Raw genomic sequence first — 20794 nt, forward strand, 5'->3', positions numbered from 1 at the left:
ATGTTGTTGCTGTTCTAATGAAACGCAGTAAACCATTTTGCGACACCAAAGAAATACCCGGAAATGACGCAGTGTTGTTGTTAGTCCAGGAAGAGCATACGACGTACCGCTGAACTGCGTCAACAGTCACTTTTTATGGTACATAACAATTGTGGTCGTCGTTCAGCATGGCAAGTGGGTATGTATACCGTTTGTTGAATATGACTTCGCTCCTTATGCAATTTTCGTGTGAATTTGCCGTATTTAATGCAGGGTTTAAAAAGCTCCAGAGTCGGCGTTTGCTAACTAGCTAACGTTGGCTAACTGTCCTTAAATCGACAAGTTGCTGTGACGATCAAATCTGTGTTCAACTACTGACAATGTTATGTGGGCTGTTGTTGTGGTCGAGAGACGTTTAGTTTAGCGTCATTTTACAATCGAGGCAGAGCACTTTCTTGGTAAATATGCGGCTACCCATAGCCAAGTCTCAAATCGCTTTAGGCCTCGCCAGTTAGTTTCAGCCGTTTACTCATCTTGCTGCAATGTTAAGTTTCGATACATGGTAATTGCGTGTGTAAAACTGGAGAGATGAATTGATTTACATGAGATCAGCATTGTCAGACAGATCTTTTAATAACGATTCCAGTGACGTATCATTTTCCTGCGACAAATATTAAAGTTGCGAATCTTTAAACAAAATGCACACATTTCTGGCCAACGTCTTAATAAAAAGACAGGATTTTCATTTTAAGGTTTGTGTGACCTTTTTTTTGGTTGAATCCGAGTGAACTTTGTTAATATTAATCCTATTTTCAAAAGGCTCGTGTAATTGAAACGCTTGCTAAACACAGAAACTGATAGCATGAAATAATGATGACCTGATGAACTTAAGTCATTTTAGAAAGCCAAGGGCCCAGGTTTACAAAAAAGAGCCGAAAAAGAGTTTGAACATGGTGGTCAAATGATGTGTGGTTTAATTTGACACTCAAACATGCATAGAAGGAAAACAAAAACCACAGAGTCAGGAATGAACGAACACTCGATAAATTGTTACAAATACATAGTCAGGAATACATATCGTGAAGAGGAATTTGAAATTAAGAGTTGGAAGCAATGGGAAAACATGAGCCATCAAAGCCGGGCAGAGTAACAAGGGACTAGGTCAGTAGCAGGTCAAAAAAAACTTGCAAATTGACCAATTGACATCACATTTGGCAGAGGTCTAGAAAATTATTTAATGTGGATTACAGAAATGATCTTATTCACCTAGAAGTTTTTAAGGTAAGGATAATTTTTTTAAAGATGATATATTTCCCCCAAAACTGTTACGATAAATGAAAACATTGTTTTTTGAATGCCTCTGAAATCATGAAAACTGAGGCCGTCCTTATTTTTTGTAATTATTTATTTAATTATTGTTTTGCTTTGAATAAGTGTTGTTGTTATTATAATTTCATTTCTTTTTCTCTATTGAATTGTTTTTCTTTACGCCGTGAAATGGATCTCCCTGGGTCTGAAATAAAGAATAAAGAGCGGCAAGACCAGCCTGTTTTTTTTATGGAGCCTTCTATTCCGATTATAATCTGTTTAGAAGCATAAACCGAAAGAAAATGCTCCATATAAACACCACAATCGGAATAAATAGGCAGAATCCGAATGAAATGTCATTCGGTTTCACAGGGATGCTTCCTCTTGATGTAAATGCGTGTTGATGTCGTTTACGCTTGGCGTAAATATGGCGGCTCCTGTCAGAGCTCCTATGCGACGGAGATGTTGTTTTTAACTGCTTACAAGTTGTTTTTATAAATAAGTTTTTTAAATGAACGTATAAAAACAATCCCAACTACTATGCTGAATAGACGACGGACCTCCATCTTGTTAAGTGACGTGACATTCACGACGTAGTGCGCATGTCACACAACTGTTTAAATGTTTAAATGTTAAATGTAGTGCACATCATGTATACACCCGATCGGGATAGATTACGTCACATGTAAACAGTTGACCAGGGATCTTCAATTGGAATGACAAAAAAGTCTCCATGTCAACCCAGCTACTGTCTAGTTGGTCCACTGACGGCGAGCCCTTCACCTGTAAAATCAAATATACGTTGATGTTCACTGTAGTCAACAACTGGCTGAAAACATGTGCCACTGAGGTTATGCTTAATAAACAATTAACGTTCATTTTAGGGGACTAACACGCACAACTGGGAGAGGCACTGACGTTTTAAATTACTTTGCTGCGGTGGATCAAGTTGTTGAGCACCTTAGCCCGCTAGCTCATTAGCTCGTGGGTTAGCAAACATAATAAACTGATAACTTTCCCGTGTGTGTTAATTGGGGAATAACACACAACAGCTCTGAGCGAAGCGCTGATGTGTTAAACGACATTGCCGCAGTGAAACGAACTGTTTAGTTACTTAACTCACACGCTGGTTAGCTCGCAGGCTACCTCGTGAGCTAGCTCATTAGCTCGCGGCTGGGCTAGAGAACACAAGAAATAGTTAACTTTCCCTTCAGTGCCTGTGTTGTGTGAATCTGCGTGCTGCACATGGAGCGAGGCTGAGGAATATTGGACGGAACGAGTGTATCGGTCCGCCGGTGTTCCATGAGCCCACTAGCGGCTAATGACTCAGCTGTCCGATTCTGTTGGCTCATTGTTTGATCCGCGCGCTGAGTCGCCACATCAATGACAATTTATCGAGTCCGAAAATGTTTTATTTATCGAACGATACGTCGATATAGTAATTATAGTGACAGGCCTATTAGATATTGTCGTGCATACGAAAAGTTTAAGTTGTCAAGGTCCAGTTTTTTTAGGGTTAAAATCAGAATTGCTAAATTAGGTGGTTTTGTCATATGACTTTGTATCGTAATCATTGCATCAAAGTCATCACTTTGATTTTTAATGTTTTAAAACTCATTATTATGATGATTAAATTACATTCCAGAAGCTAATTGATCTCACTCCAGTTTCTTTACAGATGTTTATTGACAACTCAACACAGTACACCTCTCTGTAGAACTAAAAATTTAGTCTTAGAAAAAAGGAAAACATAAGATACTGCAATTATCACAAAACTAGCCATAGACAATGCAAAGTGATACTGACCACTTTACCCTGCTGTCAACCAACGGTAGTCATCTCCCAGAAGTAATCGTCACAGTCAAAAAAAGTGATGCTTTAAAAAATATTTTAATAATGGTAATTCACCCAGCTATAGCAAAGAAGGACAAATGGAGAAAAAAGTAATTCACACCCAAGTGACTTGACAAGTGCTTCTTTCCGGTGTAAACATTTTCAAAATAAAAGCAGGTTTTTCAAAAGAAATACGAATGGCTGCATTAGTGCATTTACACTAATCATGAAGCTAATCGTAGACGGGATCACAAAAATATACTATTGAAGAAACGAAACAGTTGTGCAGTTAATCCCTTGGGTCAGGGATCCCCAGTAGTGGATCCAGATACCGTTCTATACACACCCAGGCCTATTATGAAATTGTTTGACGAATGTCTGTAATGTAACTAGTGTTCTGAATATGAAAACTCAATTGACTGTATTTGTGATTATCTTTGCTAAATATCCCGCTATGTTTTTGTTTTTTCAATCTCGTACAGCCATTGTTGACTGACTGATGGCGCTGATCGCGGACGGGCCTTTAGTAGACAACACCATGGACACATCAAACTTTGCCCACGTCATCTTCCAGAATGTAGGCAAGAGCTACCTGCCTCATGCTGCACTGGAGTGTCACTATACCCTCACACAGTTCATCAAGCCACACCCAAAGGACTGGGTTGGCATCTTTAAGGTGACCGACCATGCTCACTATTCAAAAACAAACAGATGTGTACAAAGAAATATACTTTACCTCAGTGAATAAATAGAGACCATACCTTTGATAAAATAGAATTCCTAAAAATATAGAGGAAAAACCTGCTATTTTAACAAAAGTGCCTAAGGTGATGCAATACATTTGTGTATTATGAACTGCTGATTTGTCAGTGTTTGTCCATGTAGTATATGTTTAAGACATGCTTATTTACTAGATGCAGTTTTGACTTTGTCATCTGTTGAAACGTCATCAAGTATTGGGATGATGCTGTGGTCTTACTGCTTTGAATGTGGGAAAGCGCGAAAATTGTACTTACCCTAATTTCTCATGTATAACCCCCCATCAAAGATGCTAAATCCAGTCAACACGTCATGATTCTCAGGGTGCGTTCAGAAATGTATGTAATGTTGAAATGTAATGTTGCTCTGCTACACTCCGGAACGTTCAAAAACTCAAAAGGTTGTTGGAATGTGTGGAACACGTGCACGCTCAGAGTAAGTAGAGTTAGGGTGTCAGATTGAATTTCTGAACATTATATATTATACATGTACAGAATTGTGTTCCCCCCCCAATTTTCCTTATACATACTCTTATGTACAGTTTAATGTCCTATTGACCTTTGATGAAGTTTTTGCGGAAAAATGTGGCTTATATACGAGAACTCATGTACGAACAGTAGTTCGTACATGAAAGTATTTGTACTCCATAACTTTACAACACTGATTAAAGCATACTGTAATGTTTATCATACTTTATTACCCACACTGCAACAGGTTAGAGCTGGAGTTGACAGAAAGACATTTTTTAAAAATTGGTTCACCTCCCGACAAATGATGTTTTTATGTTGTACACTTTACTCCACAACTCAAGTCTAAATTCATAAGTCAGATTCAGAAAACTTTTATTTTTCCCCAAAGGGCAATATTATCAATCATGATAAAGATACTGAATCGGAGACATTTTTTTTCACTTTTGTCACATGTGCAAACGCAGCCTTTGCCCTTGCAACATTTCCCATACGGCGTGACTGGAGTTGCTCCGGGGTTTACGGAGGTGTGGGGTTGGGGCGGCTCGTCAGGAGGATGAGGAGAAAGCGAACGCTGCTTTGTAATTAACATGTCTCACTCACCATGTGATTCATGAACACTTCCAGCATGTGTTCACTCTGACTGGCACTTGATACCAGACGGCCTCTTGTAGCAACCTCTTGTTTTTTTACTGTACATCTGTAAATCTCCGTGTTTCAACATGAAATGTTTTTTTTTTTTTTTTTTTTTTTTTTAAATACATGAATTGAAGTGAACCCTTGTTAATCACACGTCATCTTGCGTGCCCCCATTATATTGCGGGTTTTTAAGCAATGGTGTTTTTGTGTTTTCACAGTATACAGGCAAGGCAGGATTCAAGTCAGTTCAGTTAAATATTATTTATATAGTGCTAAATCACACCAAAGGTTGTTTTACGGCACTTTACAAATGGAGCAATGTAGAAACACAGTTCTCACACGTTAAGAGACTGACTGAATTTAGAGTTGCACGTCTTCAGTGTAGTACCACCTTTTGCCACAGCATACTTGGGCAGCACTGACCTCTGCTGTATGTAGATGCTGTGTAGAGCAAGAAGAGGCAGAGTAGTTCCCGACTGAATTGGATTTATAGTTGATCTGCTGAGCAGAGACAATATATGTATGCTTGTGAGTAATGTTATATTCTTTGTTTGTGTTGATGCTCCGTGCGCGGTAAAGTAGCAGTTTGAAGGTTTCATACTTACTGTTGCATTCATGCTAATGTCCGTTAGCTCTTACATAGCATTTGGCGTTACATGTTAGCATTAAGCTAGTGGACTTAGTTTTAAAAAAAAATTATAAGTAAAAATATATGGTATGTTTGAACAATTTAGGTGTTTTAATTACAACCCCAATTCCAATGAAGTTGGGACGTTGTGTTAAACATAAATAAAAATGGAATACAATGATTTGAAAATCATGTTCAACCTATATTTAATTGAATACACTACAAAAACAAGCTATTTAATGTTCATACTGATAAACTTTATTGTTTTTAGCAAATAATTATTAACTTTGAATTTTATGGCTGCCACATGTTCCGAAAAAGCTTGGACACATGGCAAAAAAGACTGAGAAAGTTGAGGAATGCTCATCAAACACCTGTTTGGAGCATCCCACGGGTGAACAGGCTAAGTGGGAACAGGTGGGTGCCATGATTGGGTATAAAAGGAGCTTCCCTTAATTGCTCAGTCATTCACAAGCAAAGGTGGTACAACAGGCGAGGTTCACCTCTTTGTGAACAAGTGCGTGAGAAAATAGTCGGAACAGTTTAAGGACAATGTTCCTCAACGTACAATTGCAAGGAATTTAGGGATTTCATCATCTACGGTCCATATCATAATCAAAAAGTTCAGAGAATCTGGAGAAATCACTGCATGTAAGCGGCAAGGCAGAAAACCAACATTGAATGCCCGTGACCTTCGATCCCTCAGGTGGCACTGCATCAAAAACCGACATTAATGTGTAAAGGCTATCACCACATGGGCTCAGGAACACTTCAGAAAACCAATGTCAGTAAATAGAGTTCGGCGCTACATCCGTAAGTGCAAGTTGAAACTCTACTATGCAAAGCAAAAGCCATTTATGTCGTGTGTGTGTGTGTGTGTGTGTGTGTGTGTGTGTGTTCCGGGTTTTGTCTTCCCCTCCCTGTTTCACACACACCTGCTCCTGTGAGCATCTTCACCACCTGTGCCTCGTTCACCCTAATTACCTATTGTATTTAACCTCGTGTCTCATTCCCTCTCGTTGCCAGTTCGTTGTACCTTGTCGTCACGCTCCAGCATTCCTTGTCACAGACTCACAGTAAGACTTTGACCCTGTTCCGATTATCAACCTTGCCTCTTTGCCTCATGTTCTTGGATACTGTTGCCTTTCTTGGATTGCCTGCCTGTGTACCGACCTATGCCCGTCTATTAAACCTCTCTTTTTGGAAACTGTCCATTTGTTTTGGAGTCGTGCATTTTTGGGTCCTATCCTCTGTTCCGTTCATGACAATTTATCAACAACACCCAGAAACGCCGCTGGTCCAAGCTCATCTAAGATGGACTGATGCAAAGTGGAAAAGTCTTCTGTGGCCAACATTTCAAATTGTTTTTGGAAATTATGGATGTCGTGTCCTCCGGGCCAAAGAGGACCATCCGGACTGTTATGGACGCAAAGTTCAAAAGCCAGCATCTGTGATGGTATGGGGCTGTGTTAGTGCCAATTGGATGGGTAACTTGCACATCTGTGAAGGCACCATTAATGCTGAAAGTTACGTACAGGTTTTGGAGAAACATATGCTGCCATCCAAGCAATGTCTTTTTCATGGACGCCCCTGCTTATTTCAGCAAGACAATGCCAAACCACATTCTGCACATGTGACAACAGCATGGTTTTGTAGTAAAAAAGTGCGGATACTTGACTGGCCTGCCTGCAGTCCAGACCTGTCTCCCACTGAAAATGTTTGGTGGATTATCCATCCATCCGTCCATTTTCTGAGCCGCTTCTCCTCACTAGGGTCGCGGGCGTGCTGGACCCTATCCCAGCTGTCATCGGGCAGGAGGCGGTGTACACCCTGAACTGGTTGCCAGCCAATCGAACTATTCACACTCACATTATGAAGCGTAAAGTACGACAACGGAGACCCCGAACTGTTGAACAGCTGAAGCTGTACATCAAGGAAGAATGGGAAAGAATTTCACAACAATTAGTGTCCTCAGTTCCCAAACGTTTGAATGTTGTTAAAAGAAAAGGTGATGTAACACAGTGGTAAACATGACCCTGTCCCAGCCTTTTTGGGATGTGTTGCAGCCATAAAATTCTAAATTAATGATTATTTGCTAAAAACAGTGAAGTTTATCAGTTTGAACATTAAATATCTTGTCTTAGTAGTGTAGTCAATTAAATATAGGTTGAACATGATTTGCAAATCATTGTATTCTGTTTTTATTTATGTTTAACACAACGTCCCAACTTCATTGGAATTGGGGTTGTATGCAATGTTTGTCTTCTATGTGTAAGTTTACATATTTGGAGAACTGTGAGCAAGAGAGTTATTTTTGTTCACTACTCTCAAAACTGCACTGCAAGATACTGTGAGCTGTTTCTAATATTTAATTTCACCCTCGCATGTAGCTTAATAATCAGAATATTAGAAAAGTAAAATGCGGTGAAAACTAAAATTCTGATAACATTGTTAAATGAATACCTTTCTGAAGGTTTCAATCATAACCGAGTACATTGGTGTACCTAATGTTGTGGACTGTGTGTCTATACACACAAACACATTGTAGGCATGTCTGAGGCAAGTGAAAGAGTTGCTCTCAAGAGTTTTCAGCCAGTGCCACTAATGAGTGGACTGGTGGGGGCTGGCCTCCAGTAATGACATAAACTCACTATGTGCATGTTTTAATTGCTTCCTGTTCTTTACTGCTAGAGGCAGGAGGTGCACTGGCTAACAACTGGGGGTTTCGCAGCAAACGGGGGCCTTCTATCTCTGGCTCTGATGAACACTCGCACTGTTGTAGCTCCAGGCTGTTATTACATAGTTTAATACTATCTTTCTTCACACATGAATGCATTGAGAGAGGTAAACAGGGTAGGTTTCAAATGATTCAGCACTTTTTCTCAGAGAATATGGATGTAAGTACGTTTGTTTTGGTTGCGTGTGTGAGAGGGTGCACACTAAAAACCATTCCGCTCCTTTGACTCTGATTTTTCATGACGGTTTTATGGTAGCAGACGGAAGTTAAATATGTATTTTCTGTTCACTTCCACCCCCACCCATCTTCAGCTGTCAGTTAACGACACATAAAATAGAACTTCATAGTTTTATTTGTCATTAATTTCCAAGTTAACTTTGTATAAACCCCGTCTTTTTCTCTCTTTATTATAAACAACAGCATACAGATGGTGATCAGGGGTTGAAATTATTAAATTTGAACATTTCTTCACCAGGTGTGTACACTCACCTCAGCAGTGATTAATAAGTTCCTGTAATAACGGCACACAAAAATGGCTTTGTGCAGCCTCTAAGGAGTCCGCTGTTTTGACGTATCCATTGTGACGATATTACACTGATGTGGTGAAGGCGTGTTGGTTGAACAGATTCCCCGCAATGTCTCGCAGGTCGGCTGGAGCACAGCGAGGGACTATTATACGTTCTTGTGGTCCCCCCTTCCTGAGAACTACGTCGACGGCACCGCAGTCAACAGAACAGTGGTCTTTCAGGGTAATATCATAGTAGTATATAATTTGATACATTTTGATAAATCGCAAGTCAGTTGGCTATATAAACGGTTGAATGAGAAACGCTCTGTGTTCTGCCGTTTGTTGTAATTTTGTTGAGGTGTTTTAATTTAAATTGTTTCTCGGTGACAACAGAAAAGCTTTGTTTTTAGCTTTGTGTTTCTAGTTAATTTACAATATTGGTTTTATGCTACTTCCTTAATGTTTTTTGTGTTTTATGTCCTCATTTTCCAGGATACTATGTGCCCAATGACGACGGTGAGTTCTATCAGTTCTGTTATGTGACCCACAAAGGGGAGATTCGTGGAGCCAGCACACCGTTCCTATTCCGGGCCAATAGCCCCTCTGAGGAGGAGCTGCTCACTGTGGAGGATGACTGCAACTCTGACATCCTGGTGGTCACCACCAAGGCGGGCTTTCTTGAGGTAGTGTCAGCTTCGGGAGCATCATTGAACACAGGCGCTGACTTAGGCCATGTATATATTTCACATTGAGATCCTTCAAAATTCCCATATCAGAGATGTAAAAGAAGACTGGGCATTTATTTGTCTGTACCTTTTCATAGGAATTCATAAAAAAAAAAAAAAAAAAAAAAATTCCCCAGCTTCCAATTGCCTAAAATAGTCGTGATATGTGCAGTGGTACCTTGACTTACGAGCGCCTCAACTTTGGAGTTTTTCAAGTTACAAGCTTGTTTGATTTAAAAAAAAAAAAAAAAATTCTTACTTTGTGTTGCTTTTTGAAGTCTGAGTTACAAGCGAGCTTCAGATACGCCGCCGCTCGAGTGAAGTGAAAAAGTAGAGCTACTGTCACTCAAGCACTGTCAGACGTTTATTGAGCGGGACAAAGATCCAAACACATAAATGCAAAATGAAAGCACTCGCAAGGAGCATGGAGCTGAACTCGCACCAAACTAACTACGGGATAAACAGCCAATCTTGAGCTGGAGTCAGGCACACGTCAACTCACCAATACTAAAGTGTGTGACTTTCATCTTAATTGTACGATGATGCCATTTTTTTTTTTTGTTCCCACATTCTCTTTTATTATGTTGTTTTTCTTATCATATTTTACAAAACGGTGCTACATTTATTATAAACATGAAACCAAAAACCTTTATAAAAAAAAAAAAAAAAAAAAAAAATACCTGTGTACGATCAGTCTTTGCCTGACTGCCATATTTTACAGATGTGCGAAGCAGCTCAACGAGTTGAACAAGTTACTTTTCTCTGCCCAGCAAAAGGTGGAGGAAGCCCAGCGAGTGAAAGATGAGCTGGTGAAAAAGGTGGCCCTGCTGCAGCAGGAGATGGAGCAGCTGGAATCGTCCAAGGAGAGCATCCAGAAGGCGTGCGAACAGGAGGAAGAGAACTGCGCCCAGCTGAAAAGACAGAATCAAGTAAACTGGAGTTAGAGAGCAGGAAGGAGTCATGATTTTGCTTCATGAAAGTAGACACACACTGAATATACACTGAAGAAATGCATACATGCATGCACACGATGTTTCTGCTCTGTTTGACAACGAGCGCTGTTCCATTGCCCCCAAACAGTCTCTCAGCACCCCCTAGTGAAAGACTTAAAGAACTATTTAAACGTATCCCTCTGAACCATAAATCAGATTTTGACAGATATGTATGTCTGTATTATCAACTGGCAATCCAACGTTTTTACAGCTCAACCATTAAGTCTTAAAAGTAAGGCCAGTTTGATTTCTTTAAGCTGTCTTCTGCCATAAATCTGCTCGTTTGAAAACAGCTTTCACGGGAGTGATGGTTTATTTTGTGGCTGTTAATTTTATGACCATACTTTAGTTTTTTTTTTTTAATGTGGTGTGAATATAAAGATTCTAAAATTATGCTCATAAGCAGTAAAACAAATAATTTCCTGTTTATTTTTTCAATGCCATTTTTCTAAGTTTCATTTGGATGTTTATCATTATTTGGACATGCATTCTGTCAACAGTAAGCGTTTTTTAACTTTCAAATTTTAAGATGCATCAATAATGTTATGACAGTTAAAGGGCACACTCTTATGAATAAGAATATTTCATAGTTATATATATATATATATATATATTCATATTTTAAGAATCATTCCCTTTATTAAAAGTGAAAATTGCACCTGTCAGGAGTTGCAGAATTCTTCCAAGGTCCTGCAAGAGGAGAAGGAGGAAGTCAAGAGGAGGCTGGAAGAGGCCACGTCCAGAGTGTTACAGCTGGAGGAAGACCTTATTGGAGTCACCCAGAGAGGCCTACAAAAGGAAACCGAGCTGGACTTGTAAATACCTGCAATATTCGCTTGCACAGCGGTTCATTTTCTGAACATAGTCACTCAAAGAAGAACCTCATCCACTAGGACAAAAAGCCCACAGCTGCACCCTCTCACCTTGATTTTCATTTGCCCTGGCACTTACTAGAAGATCCACATTTTTACTCTAATAGTAAATAAAGGAAATGTATTCTTTCTAAATCTGTATTAGAGCCTGGTGCTTTTGAATATTTTGTGGCAAAATGTTATTAGTATCTCACAGTATATTAACAAAAATATGAATCAAATATGGTAACCTTTTTCACATTTTTTTTTTTCCTTTTGTAGCCTGAAGGACAGAATGAAGAAACTCACAGCAGAGAAAGAAACACTTGAGTCTCAACTCAACAACGAGAAAGATGAGAAGGAACTCTACAAGGTGAAGTGATGGTGGTTTTATGGGTTTCTTATGTTATCTTCTTGGGGGGAAAACAAGGTCTCGTTGGGATAAGTTCTTGTGTTGTGACTCCCAAGATGAAAAGCAGCATTGGAATGGCAAGGTCCCAGGGTGTGGCAACAAGGAGCTCTCCTGTCACATAACCATTTTCTCAATTCGGTTGGCAGCGGTTTACTTGACAGCTATGTTCAGTGACAGCTTTATGTGACGGACAATTTACGATTTTTGCCATAATATTAGATTGCCTCAAAAGGAAGGTCTGTTTTGAACCTTAACTACTGTGATTATTTTGCACACATTTCCCCACACATCAACTAAAGCGGGCTTGCCACATTGAGCGGTCCTCTGCTGTGTCTGGTGTTTCTGTGTCTTTGTTGTGGTGGGCAAAGCAAAGGAAATGGGATTGCCACAAACTACACAGTCACCATGGAAATTGTCAAAAAAAAAAATTTAACTTGCACAATAAGTGTGGGGTGGCTGGGCCCTACTAAATCGCATTTTCCCCCCTCTTAGTCATAAAAGTCATGTGACTATTATAATGATTGTAATTTAAAAAAACATACTTGATGATATAAATGTGGTAAATGTTGTGTCAACTTTTTTTTAATCAGATTCACCTGAAAAACCGTGAGCTGGAGAACACTAAGCTTAGTGCCGAGCTGCAGATGATGAAGTCGGTGGACGTTAACAAAGACAACGCGATTGCTCAGTTTAAAGAGGAGGTGGGACGCCTGCAGATTTGCCTTACTGAGAAGGAGAAACAGTACACAGAGGTCTTGGCCAAAGTTTCCCACTTGGTATGTGCTGTTCAATCAAAAGGTCATATTCAATGTCTTAAAATTAAGTGATGTGCCGCTTTCCTACAATTGATTTATAAATGTGACAGGGAGATTTAAAGGCCTTGAAAGAGCAGCTACGTCAGAAAGAGGAGCAGCTCCAGGCCAACCAGCAGCAGTCGACCATGCTGGCCGCCGAGTTGAGGGATGCGTCGAGCGCCCGCGACCGCACCATGTCTGAACTGTATCACATGAAGCTGGAGGCCGACGCCCTGCGGCAGGCCAAAGCCGAGGGTCGGGCTCACTGTGGCCGCCTGGAGAGCCTGGTGGAGCAGATGAAGGCAGATGCCAAGCTGCAGGCTGTAAGTCGCTACACCCTCTCACCAATTTATTAGGTTCATCTAGATGTATATGAATACTGAAGCTGAAGGGAATTGGTCACCTCATGACTCGTCCTGTCTTAGGACGTTGCAGTGTTTACAGTGGAACCTCTGAGGTGGAACACAATCCGTTTAAGGCCACTGGTCGATTTTGAAACAATTTATCCATCCATCCATTTTCTGTACTGCTTATCCTCACTTTATCCCATAGAAAATTGTCATGGAATCGTGTCGCCTTCATTGTATTCTTCAGGTAATATACCTTTAGTGGGACCAGGCACTAAAATGAACAAGAAATTGAAGAAACCAGGGTTGTTTAATCCATTTTTTTCCTTAACTGTATTTCTTGACATTTTACTGCTTTGAATATGAGGCCGCTTACTTCACATAACTTTGATACATGTTCGTCATTTTTTTTCACCGTTCTTTTTCCTCATGTTACGACTGCTCCCTTTTGAGAAAGTGTATGCTGCCATGCTGATGTCTAATGTGATGACATGCTTGGCAATGATCCTTCTTTTGAACTGTTTTAAAAAAAAAAAAAAAAAAAAAAAAAAAAAAAAAACCCTACAAAAATCCAAATTAGAACACAGTTTGGTGCAATTTCAGAGGATGTATTTTCCCATCCTCAGTTGCATTCAGCTTTTGAGGTTCTACTGTATTTCGGAATTGCAGGCTTGATTTTCTCTGTCGCATTTCCTTTGCGGTGAGTCCTCTGCACATTCAAATTTAATAAGCACATCGCTGACCTCGGACGGAATCCTCGCATGTCCAAAACCGTTGCTTTTTAGGAAACCCAAAAAAGCGGCATGTTTGTTGAGCCACTAACATTGCATCGTCAAACAGAGCAATCCATTTTTAACAGTGGTCAATAATTTCTGTTTAAAAAAAACACCCTTGTGGGAAATGGCCAATAGAATCGATTTGTGAAAAAATATGAAATTGACCAAATTTGGACAAAGGAGGTTTCGGCCCGATGGCAACTGCCGCACATGAATGACCTCTTGATTTTTCCATAACTGTAAATCATAAAAAAAAAACCTCTTCAATTTTAAAAGATTATTGACAGTGATCAGAACTATTATGTCACGCTCAGCAGGCCAAAGCAGAGGAAGTCTGTACAGACGTGACTGTTGTAGCAGAGCTGCAGAGAGAGGTGGAGGACCTGAAGCTGCGTCTGCACATGGCCGCTGAGCACTACAAGGAGAAATACAAGGAATGTACTCGGCTGCAAAAACACCTGCTCAAACTGTCTGAACAGCAAGGGGTAAGTCGACATTCCGCTCAATGGCAGGACCGTTTCGACCTATCACCCCCCCGCCCACCTCCTTTATGTGCTGCTTTTCTTTTGTTCAATTTCGAGTTCCTCTTCATAAGTAAAAATGTGATTTTAGTTTTTTTTGTTTTTGTTTTTTTGTGTGTATAGGAGCTGAAGAGAAACTTGGCACAAGAGCTGACAACAGTGCCTGCATCAGTGAGTCCAGACATATCTGTTCCAGGTCAGCCTGTCACTTTGCAGTATGAGTACTTTGCTGTATCGTTGCCAGATGTTTACTCTCACTTGACTGTCTGATTAGCCTTCATGGTCCTCTCAGGGAGTCCTCGTTCTGCAGATCCCATGCTGGAGGCCATCAGCAGAGAGGCTCCTGACAGGCATTTGAAATACAGGAAATACAAGCAGTTGTTGATGGTAAAAAAAAAAAAAAGATTCCGCACTCCCTGTGCTATATCTGCAAGCGTTTTATTTCCCCTCTCGCTGATCTTTCAGGAGGAGAAGGAGCGCAGTGACATGATGCATGATGAGCTTGCCAAGATGGGGGTGAAAGTGAAAGAGCAGCAGCAGATCAGCGAGAATCTGAAGCAGCAGCTGGAGGAAGACCGCGGCATGGTGGGTGCATCCTTCGACCCGGTCTCTCTCATAAATGTAGTTTGGGCATTTTTTCCACGTGTAAAATCACTTTGAAGTTGAAAACAGACTTTGTGGGAAAACTGTGGAAAGGACAAATTCCTAAAGCCTTGTTGCAGTGTTTGCTTATCGAGTAGGAAAATAGCTTTTATTTTGGGATGTGATTATTGGAGTAGGTTATAGTGCATAACTTGCTCTCTTTGAGGCTTCTTTTATGAGCAACTGTTTATGTATACTGTGCTTGTTATTTTATAATTTGCAAAAGATTGATGGTAGAAAACCTTGGAATACCTGGTCTGAGAAGCAAAAACGGAGAACTTTGCCTATGTGTTTTCTTTTAGATGTATTTGTCTTCGAAGAATGCTGAAGTACAGGCAATTTCTGATACATTAAATATAAATGTTAAGAGGAAAGCCTTTCCAAAATACAAATGCAAATATATAAAAAAAGAAAAGGCATGTTAAAGCAACAGGTGGTCTTTTCTGTAAATCAGAAACCTGAAGAAAGTCATTCACAATGACAGTGGCAAATTTGAATAGAGGAATCATACTTAGAACAATTGAATGCAAACAACAAAATGACAATAAGCTCAAATAATTATCATATAATTAGTTATAGGGGGAAAAAAAGGTTTCCTGTGGAGAGACTGCAGTTGTGGTCATGGCCGCAGTCATCCCAGTGTTGTGTCCTCTTCGTATGGCTAACGTAAGCTCAGAGGGGATCAGCATTTGATTACACGCCTTCCCTCGAGCACAATCCTTGTGACGTTGTTTACGAGCAGGCCTGTCTGCGAGACAACACTTTATGGCTGTTTACGTCCGCCACTGGAGACAAGTGAAGCTTGGCTCGGAAAAAGTCCTCTCCAGTTGCCGGCCTAATGCTTCGCTTGGCTCGGGGGGCAGGCGGGTATTTGCCCTGGTGTCTGTGAGGAACTCAAACATGTTGTTTGGCTCCGAGCGGCACGCGCATAAATCAGCGCTCGGCAAAGAGACCTCTTTTGTCGTGTAGCGTGTTTCATCTGCTTTAGTTTCTTTGACGAACGCATGACAGGTGAAGGAGAATCAAAAACTCGGTGTGCTCATTCCTCTGTTTATTATTATTATTATTATTATTATTTTTTAAATAGTTTTTTTTACTCCAGAGCCAGGTAGCCGAGAAGGGGCGAGATCTGAAAGAACGCAAGGGGAAAAACTGGAGGTGCTTTGTTACCGCTTTCATTTTCGTTTTTTATAGACTCCTTCCACCCTTAAAATTCCTCCCGAAAAACAGCAGCCATTTTCCGCAATCTGGTCTTGAGCGTGAAATGTCTCTTAATTGTAAAAGTGAATGCATTCTTAGTTTCCCTTCCATTAGTCTGGACCACAGCGAGACCTAAAAAGCCCTGAAATCATTTTTGGAGCTGCTTTAGAGGGCCCGAATGACCCAATTAAAGGGTTAGACCGCCAGTTCAATTGTGGTCTGCAACTAACATCCATAAAGCAAAAAGGTCCCACTGCCTTTGAAAAGAGTTGTTTCCTGTTTTTTAAATTGTATTTTTTAATTTGTGAGCACCCACCTGAGTAGCTCCAAATATAACGACCTCACAGGGTGTCCCAAAAAGCTTTACATCATTTGAAGTGTGAATCTTAACCTGGGCCACATACGGCCAGCTACGTTCTTTAACATCCCCGTCATGTAAAATCATTGATTCGTTTCCAAGTACATTGTACGTATTTGAATTGATGAAAACGTGCAACAACCGAGAACTATGTAGTGCTAAATTGTGGAGATAGAGCGTTAAGCTGTTTTTCACCATCTTCCCCCAGCCCCATATTTTTTGTGGGCGTGGCTAAAATGGTGCTCAGTGACACACTTGGGCGTCAGTCATGAGTCGCCCCTCCCCCACCATATAGGAACTTGAGCTGCCTGGTTGCCATCCACGTGATCCGAAATCACTTTTTCTCCCAATTAAAGACTATAAGTTGGATTTTGTTGACAATTTTTAAAATATGGAAATTTGGACACATTTTTGGAAATTTGGACAAATTGTTTTGGAAGTGAATTTCTATAGGTTGTCAGCTCTGTTTATTGTATTGTAACTAGTTAAATCTAACTATTAAAACACATTTTTACATGTACTCTACTACTTTTCTACTCGAGCTGAAAAGATTTCCCATTCTCGTCCTAGCAAACAAAATGAAAACTAAAAGCTCAAAATTCCAAAAGCATATTCAAACGCATCTACATTATGGAAGCATTTCACAAACCTTCGCAAGTACCCGTACAGATTTTCATGAAAGCATGTCACAAAAATGTTAAGACACCTGGGAACTTTTTAAAATTGTTAAAAAAATAAGGAAAAAAAAAAAGCACAGCACATCTTTAAACTTCGCTGGTTAGTTACTGAGAACTGGCGATGGTTTCAGACCACGAAATGTTTAGGGCATCCTGTATATTAATGCAGGATGTCGTAGTTATCCCAACCGCGCTTGTGCTTCCCCAGGAGCTCCAGAAGAGCAGCAAGAAAGCAGAGCAGGCGGCCAGCGGGAAAAGCGGTGCAGAGAATGTTCAGTCCAGCGTGCCTTTATTCCTGCAGTACCCTGTGCCGTACGCCCAGGATGCCCCCAACCCTCTCTTGGTCTCTCAGAGTCCCACCAAGCTGCACTTTGGGAACCCATACTCCTCAGTCTCGGACTCAAAAGGTTAGTTCACGCCGTTTTAGGAAAAAGAAAGTTGGAAAACTTTTATGATGGCTGCCATTTGACCCTGGAACAGTCATCAACTTTCCATTATTGCCTGTGGGAAAAGGATTCAAAAGGATTTTTGATGTTCCATCCAATTAGAAATGCAGTTTGCCAACAGAGACATATCTACAGGTGCATCTTATAAATTATGAAATGGTTCACTCTTTGTGTAGTGAGTTTCACATTTTGAATTGAACTACTAGAATGCACCTGCATATTGCAAAACGATGGAGTGTTTTGTGACAAAGACAATAGATTTTGGCCCAAAAATAGTACGCCCTTCCAGGAGAAGGCTGAATTTCGCCCAAATACTACTCGACTTCGTCCAAGAACATCAATATTTGCCACAAAAACAAATTTGAAATCACCGCTGTACGTGGTTAGCAATCACGTCATTCACATGGCTCTGTCTGCGAATGTGCTCCCTGCAGACGACGCCGATGACGAGGTATTGGACGAGCAGCTGCTTTGCCTCCCCCCTGTGGGGCCGCCCTCCTGGGACAGCAACGTGGTGTGCATCCAACCCACCCGCCACCACCCGCCCGACGCCCGCGAGGAGTCGGACGATAAGCCCAACAACAACAACAACAACGTAAAAGCCTCTCCTTGTTTATTACTTCAGGACGTATATCGACAGTGGGGCAACAAGTGTGAAAAGCTCCAAAAATTGGGACAATTTGGGGTTCGTGATGTCACATGATATGTCAGCTAATCTTGTGAAACTTTTAAGAGCTTGGCTTTTTTTGGTGTGTGACGTCACCTCAGAAGAGCGCTGGTGTTGGCAAAGAGGAAAAGTGTCGGCAACAAATATGACTGGACTCTTGATAATGTAAATGTTCGGTAGGGCAAATTAAAGAACGGGGTGGCCCACAACACTTTTTATTTCCAGCAAAACCTATAAAATGCCAGGAGGTGATAAGATTGCTTTGCAAACACTTTCCTGGTCATGATGTGCCTCTTGGGGGTCGTTCAAGTGTGATCAGTTGACCTCTCTTAATAATGCTTGTATGACTGATAAGAATGTTCAAAGCCCTTAATCACAAAAGTGTCTTAAAGGACTTCACACGCCCACAACTGACAAAGATCGGCGACATCCCGTGGTCTAAACCCCCCCGTCCCCCAAACGGGCCAAGAAAAACTCCAAAACAGTTATTTTTTTACGTGCCTTCCACTTTTTAAGGGACCAAAAGTTCCAGGAGAACTGGCTGCTCAGCTGTTCCCTGGCCAGGTGCGTCTTATTCCCTCATTATGCCATTTGCAAGGAGCAGATAAAAAGGGCCAGAGTTCATCTGTGTTGCGCTAATTTGCATTTGGAATCCGTCGCTGTCAACTCACAATACGATAGCACAAAAACCGAAGTCGTGTTCAACATTTGAGGTTCCGCCGCATGCGAGTTGTCAGTGACTAATCCCTGTATGTTTTACCTCTCAGGTTAATATCAACGAGAAGCCCACCGCAACGGAACCCCCCGTCCCATTGGCGACCTATGGACAAACCCCTTTTTGCTTTGATCCCAGGTAACACACCGTCTCATAAATGCCGAGACAGTTTGCCGCGTTCCCAACATGTGTAACGTGTTTGTTCTGCCCCCCCCGCCCCCCGCCGCCACTGTTGTGTGGGCGGCCCACCCACATCGCATCAGACACACGGGGCTTTACTACAGCGAGCTCCTGCTTTACCCACATCATCACTTGGCTGTGGTGGAAATTTTCGGAGTACAGTAATCCCTCCTTTCCATTCCGGTCCACCAGCGCAATAGGTGAAATACACGAAGTAGCGACCCTTTAAAAAAAATAAAAATAAAAAATTAAATACAATTATACTTATTTTAAAGATGAATGAACCTCCTCAGATTCGTATTAATCTCCTTTTAAACTCTTAAACATACAGTAGTGCTGTACATTTTCCTCCTTGTAATGTTTAAATGATTTTTTAATATATATATATATATATATACAGTTCTGTTTTAAGCTATGAAGCATTTATTTTTATCACAAAAATTACAGCATACACTCAAAATCCCGCGATACGGTGAATTATGCGCGACATGAATATGAAAAAAGATGGGCAATGCACTGAATCCGCAATAGGTGAATCGCGATATAGCGAGGGAACCCTGTCCAAATACTTCATGACTGTACTTCAGTAGATTTCTCACTTACCGGTTCTTGAGAATGTGTTTTTCGGACGCCATGTTACTCCCTATGTTTGAAAACAAATATCTGTGCTGATTGAATGAGATCTTGGGGTCTTATTATAAGGTGGCGAAAAGGTGACGGCAGCAACGAAGCAGTTTATTCAGACCTTTTTTTTGAGAGGGGGAGGGGGTCACATACCCCCCAAGAGTGTGACTACTCTTGCCACCTGTGCTAATAATGCTCCCATTTTGCGTTTGTGTGTGCAGCATGGACATGAAGCGCTGCCCGCTGTGTGAGCTCATCTTCCCACCCAACTACGACCAGTCCAAGTTCGAGGAGCACGTGGAGAGCCACTGGAAGATCTGCCCCTTGTGCAGCGAGCAGTTCCCGCTGGACTGCGACCAGAAGGCGTTCGAGAACCACGTGCTCACCCACTTCGACGCGCACCAACTCGACTTCGACTAGTTGCCCGCCCGGCCCGACGCTCTCGCTTCGTGCATGTGACGCTGATGTGAACATCCATCCTGTACCGCTTTCTTTCATTAACAGAAGCTTGTCAGTAAATCAAAATCCTTATTTTAGTTTTCAACCGGATCTTCTTTCTTGGCGGGGAAATTACCATTTGCAATTTACAGTTAATCTTGAAAACCAAATGTTTAACCTCACACTGTTGAAGATATCTAAAACAGAGGTTAGGGAACCTGCGAGAGTATTTGGAGCGCTTACAAAAAGCCACACGTACTCACAACGTAATATAACAACCGAAACAGGTTCCCCACCCCTGCTTTAAAGAAAGCCGTATATATTCCATGACTACGTGGAAAGACATTATAAAGAATGTTGTCAGATTTATTTTAGAATAAGTAAGCCAATGATATTGTGACAGCCTTGGTACTGTGTGTACAACTCTGGGTTTTTTTCGATCAGCTTCTGACTATTTAGTTGGTGAGTCGTTGCATGTTGTTCAGCTCCTCTGTTTTACTGCTATTATTTTCCCCTCATATACTTGTTTTATCTGTTAACAGAATTAATAAAGATCCTTTGAAACATCAGA

General features: G+C 41.0%; 1 protein-coding gene across 4 annotated transcripts; it reads left to right on the plus strand.

The window, feature by feature from the left end:
• The first annotated feature begins 51 nt into the window (after positions 1-51).
• On the plus strand, positions 52-20792 carry tax1bp1b (Tax1 (human T-cell leukemia virus type I) binding protein 1b). 4 transcript variants are annotated; one of them, XM_061674954.1, is made up of 17 exons: positions 52-178; positions 3603-3796; positions 8997-9099; positions 9351-9541; positions 10354-10512; positions 11242-11390; positions 11709-11799; positions 12429-12614; positions 12704-12955; positions 14070-14240; positions 14400-14472; positions 14551-14663; positions 14742-14861; positions 17362-17560; positions 18034-18194; positions 19034-19119; positions 20007-20792. In XM_061674954.1, exons 2-17 carry the CDS (start codon positions 3620-3622, stop codon positions 20203-20205), a joined length of 2430 nt encoding a protein of 809 aa, XP_061530938.1. In that variant the 5' UTR covers positions 52-178; positions 3603-3619; the 3' UTR covers positions 20206-20792. The 4 variants fall into 4 exon arrangements, with proteins under 4 accessions (XP_061530938.1, XP_061530940.1, XP_061530941.1 ...); XM_061674956.1 differs by having other exon boundaries at positions 14569-14663; XM_061674957.1 differs by having other exon boundaries at positions 14073-14240; positions 14569-14663.
• Positions 20793-20794: the final 2 nt, after the last annotated feature.

The sequence above is a fragment of the Phycodurus eques genome, chromosome 4 (assembly GCF_024500275.1).
Source record: "Phycodurus eques isolate BA_2022a chromosome 4, UOR_Pequ_1.1, whole genome shotgun sequence".
NCBI lineage: Eukaryota > Metazoa > Chordata > Actinopteri > Syngnathiformes > Syngnathidae > Phycodurus > Phycodurus eques.

Bases quoted from the DNA above. Each gene is read 5' to 3' on its own strand.
- tax1bp1b (XM_061674954.1), top strand. From the start codon at position 3,620: ATGGCGCTGATCGCGGACGGGCCTTTAGTAGACAACACCATGGACACA. The intron at 14,473-14,550 runs GTCAGCCTGTCA...CTGTCTGATTAG, and splicing joins TCCAGACATATCTGTTCCAG to CCTTCATGGTCCTCTCAGGG. The intron at 14,664-14,741 runs GTAAAAAAAAAA...CTGATCTTTCAG, and splicing joins AATACAAGCAGTTGTTGATG to GAGGAGAAGGAGCGCAGTGA.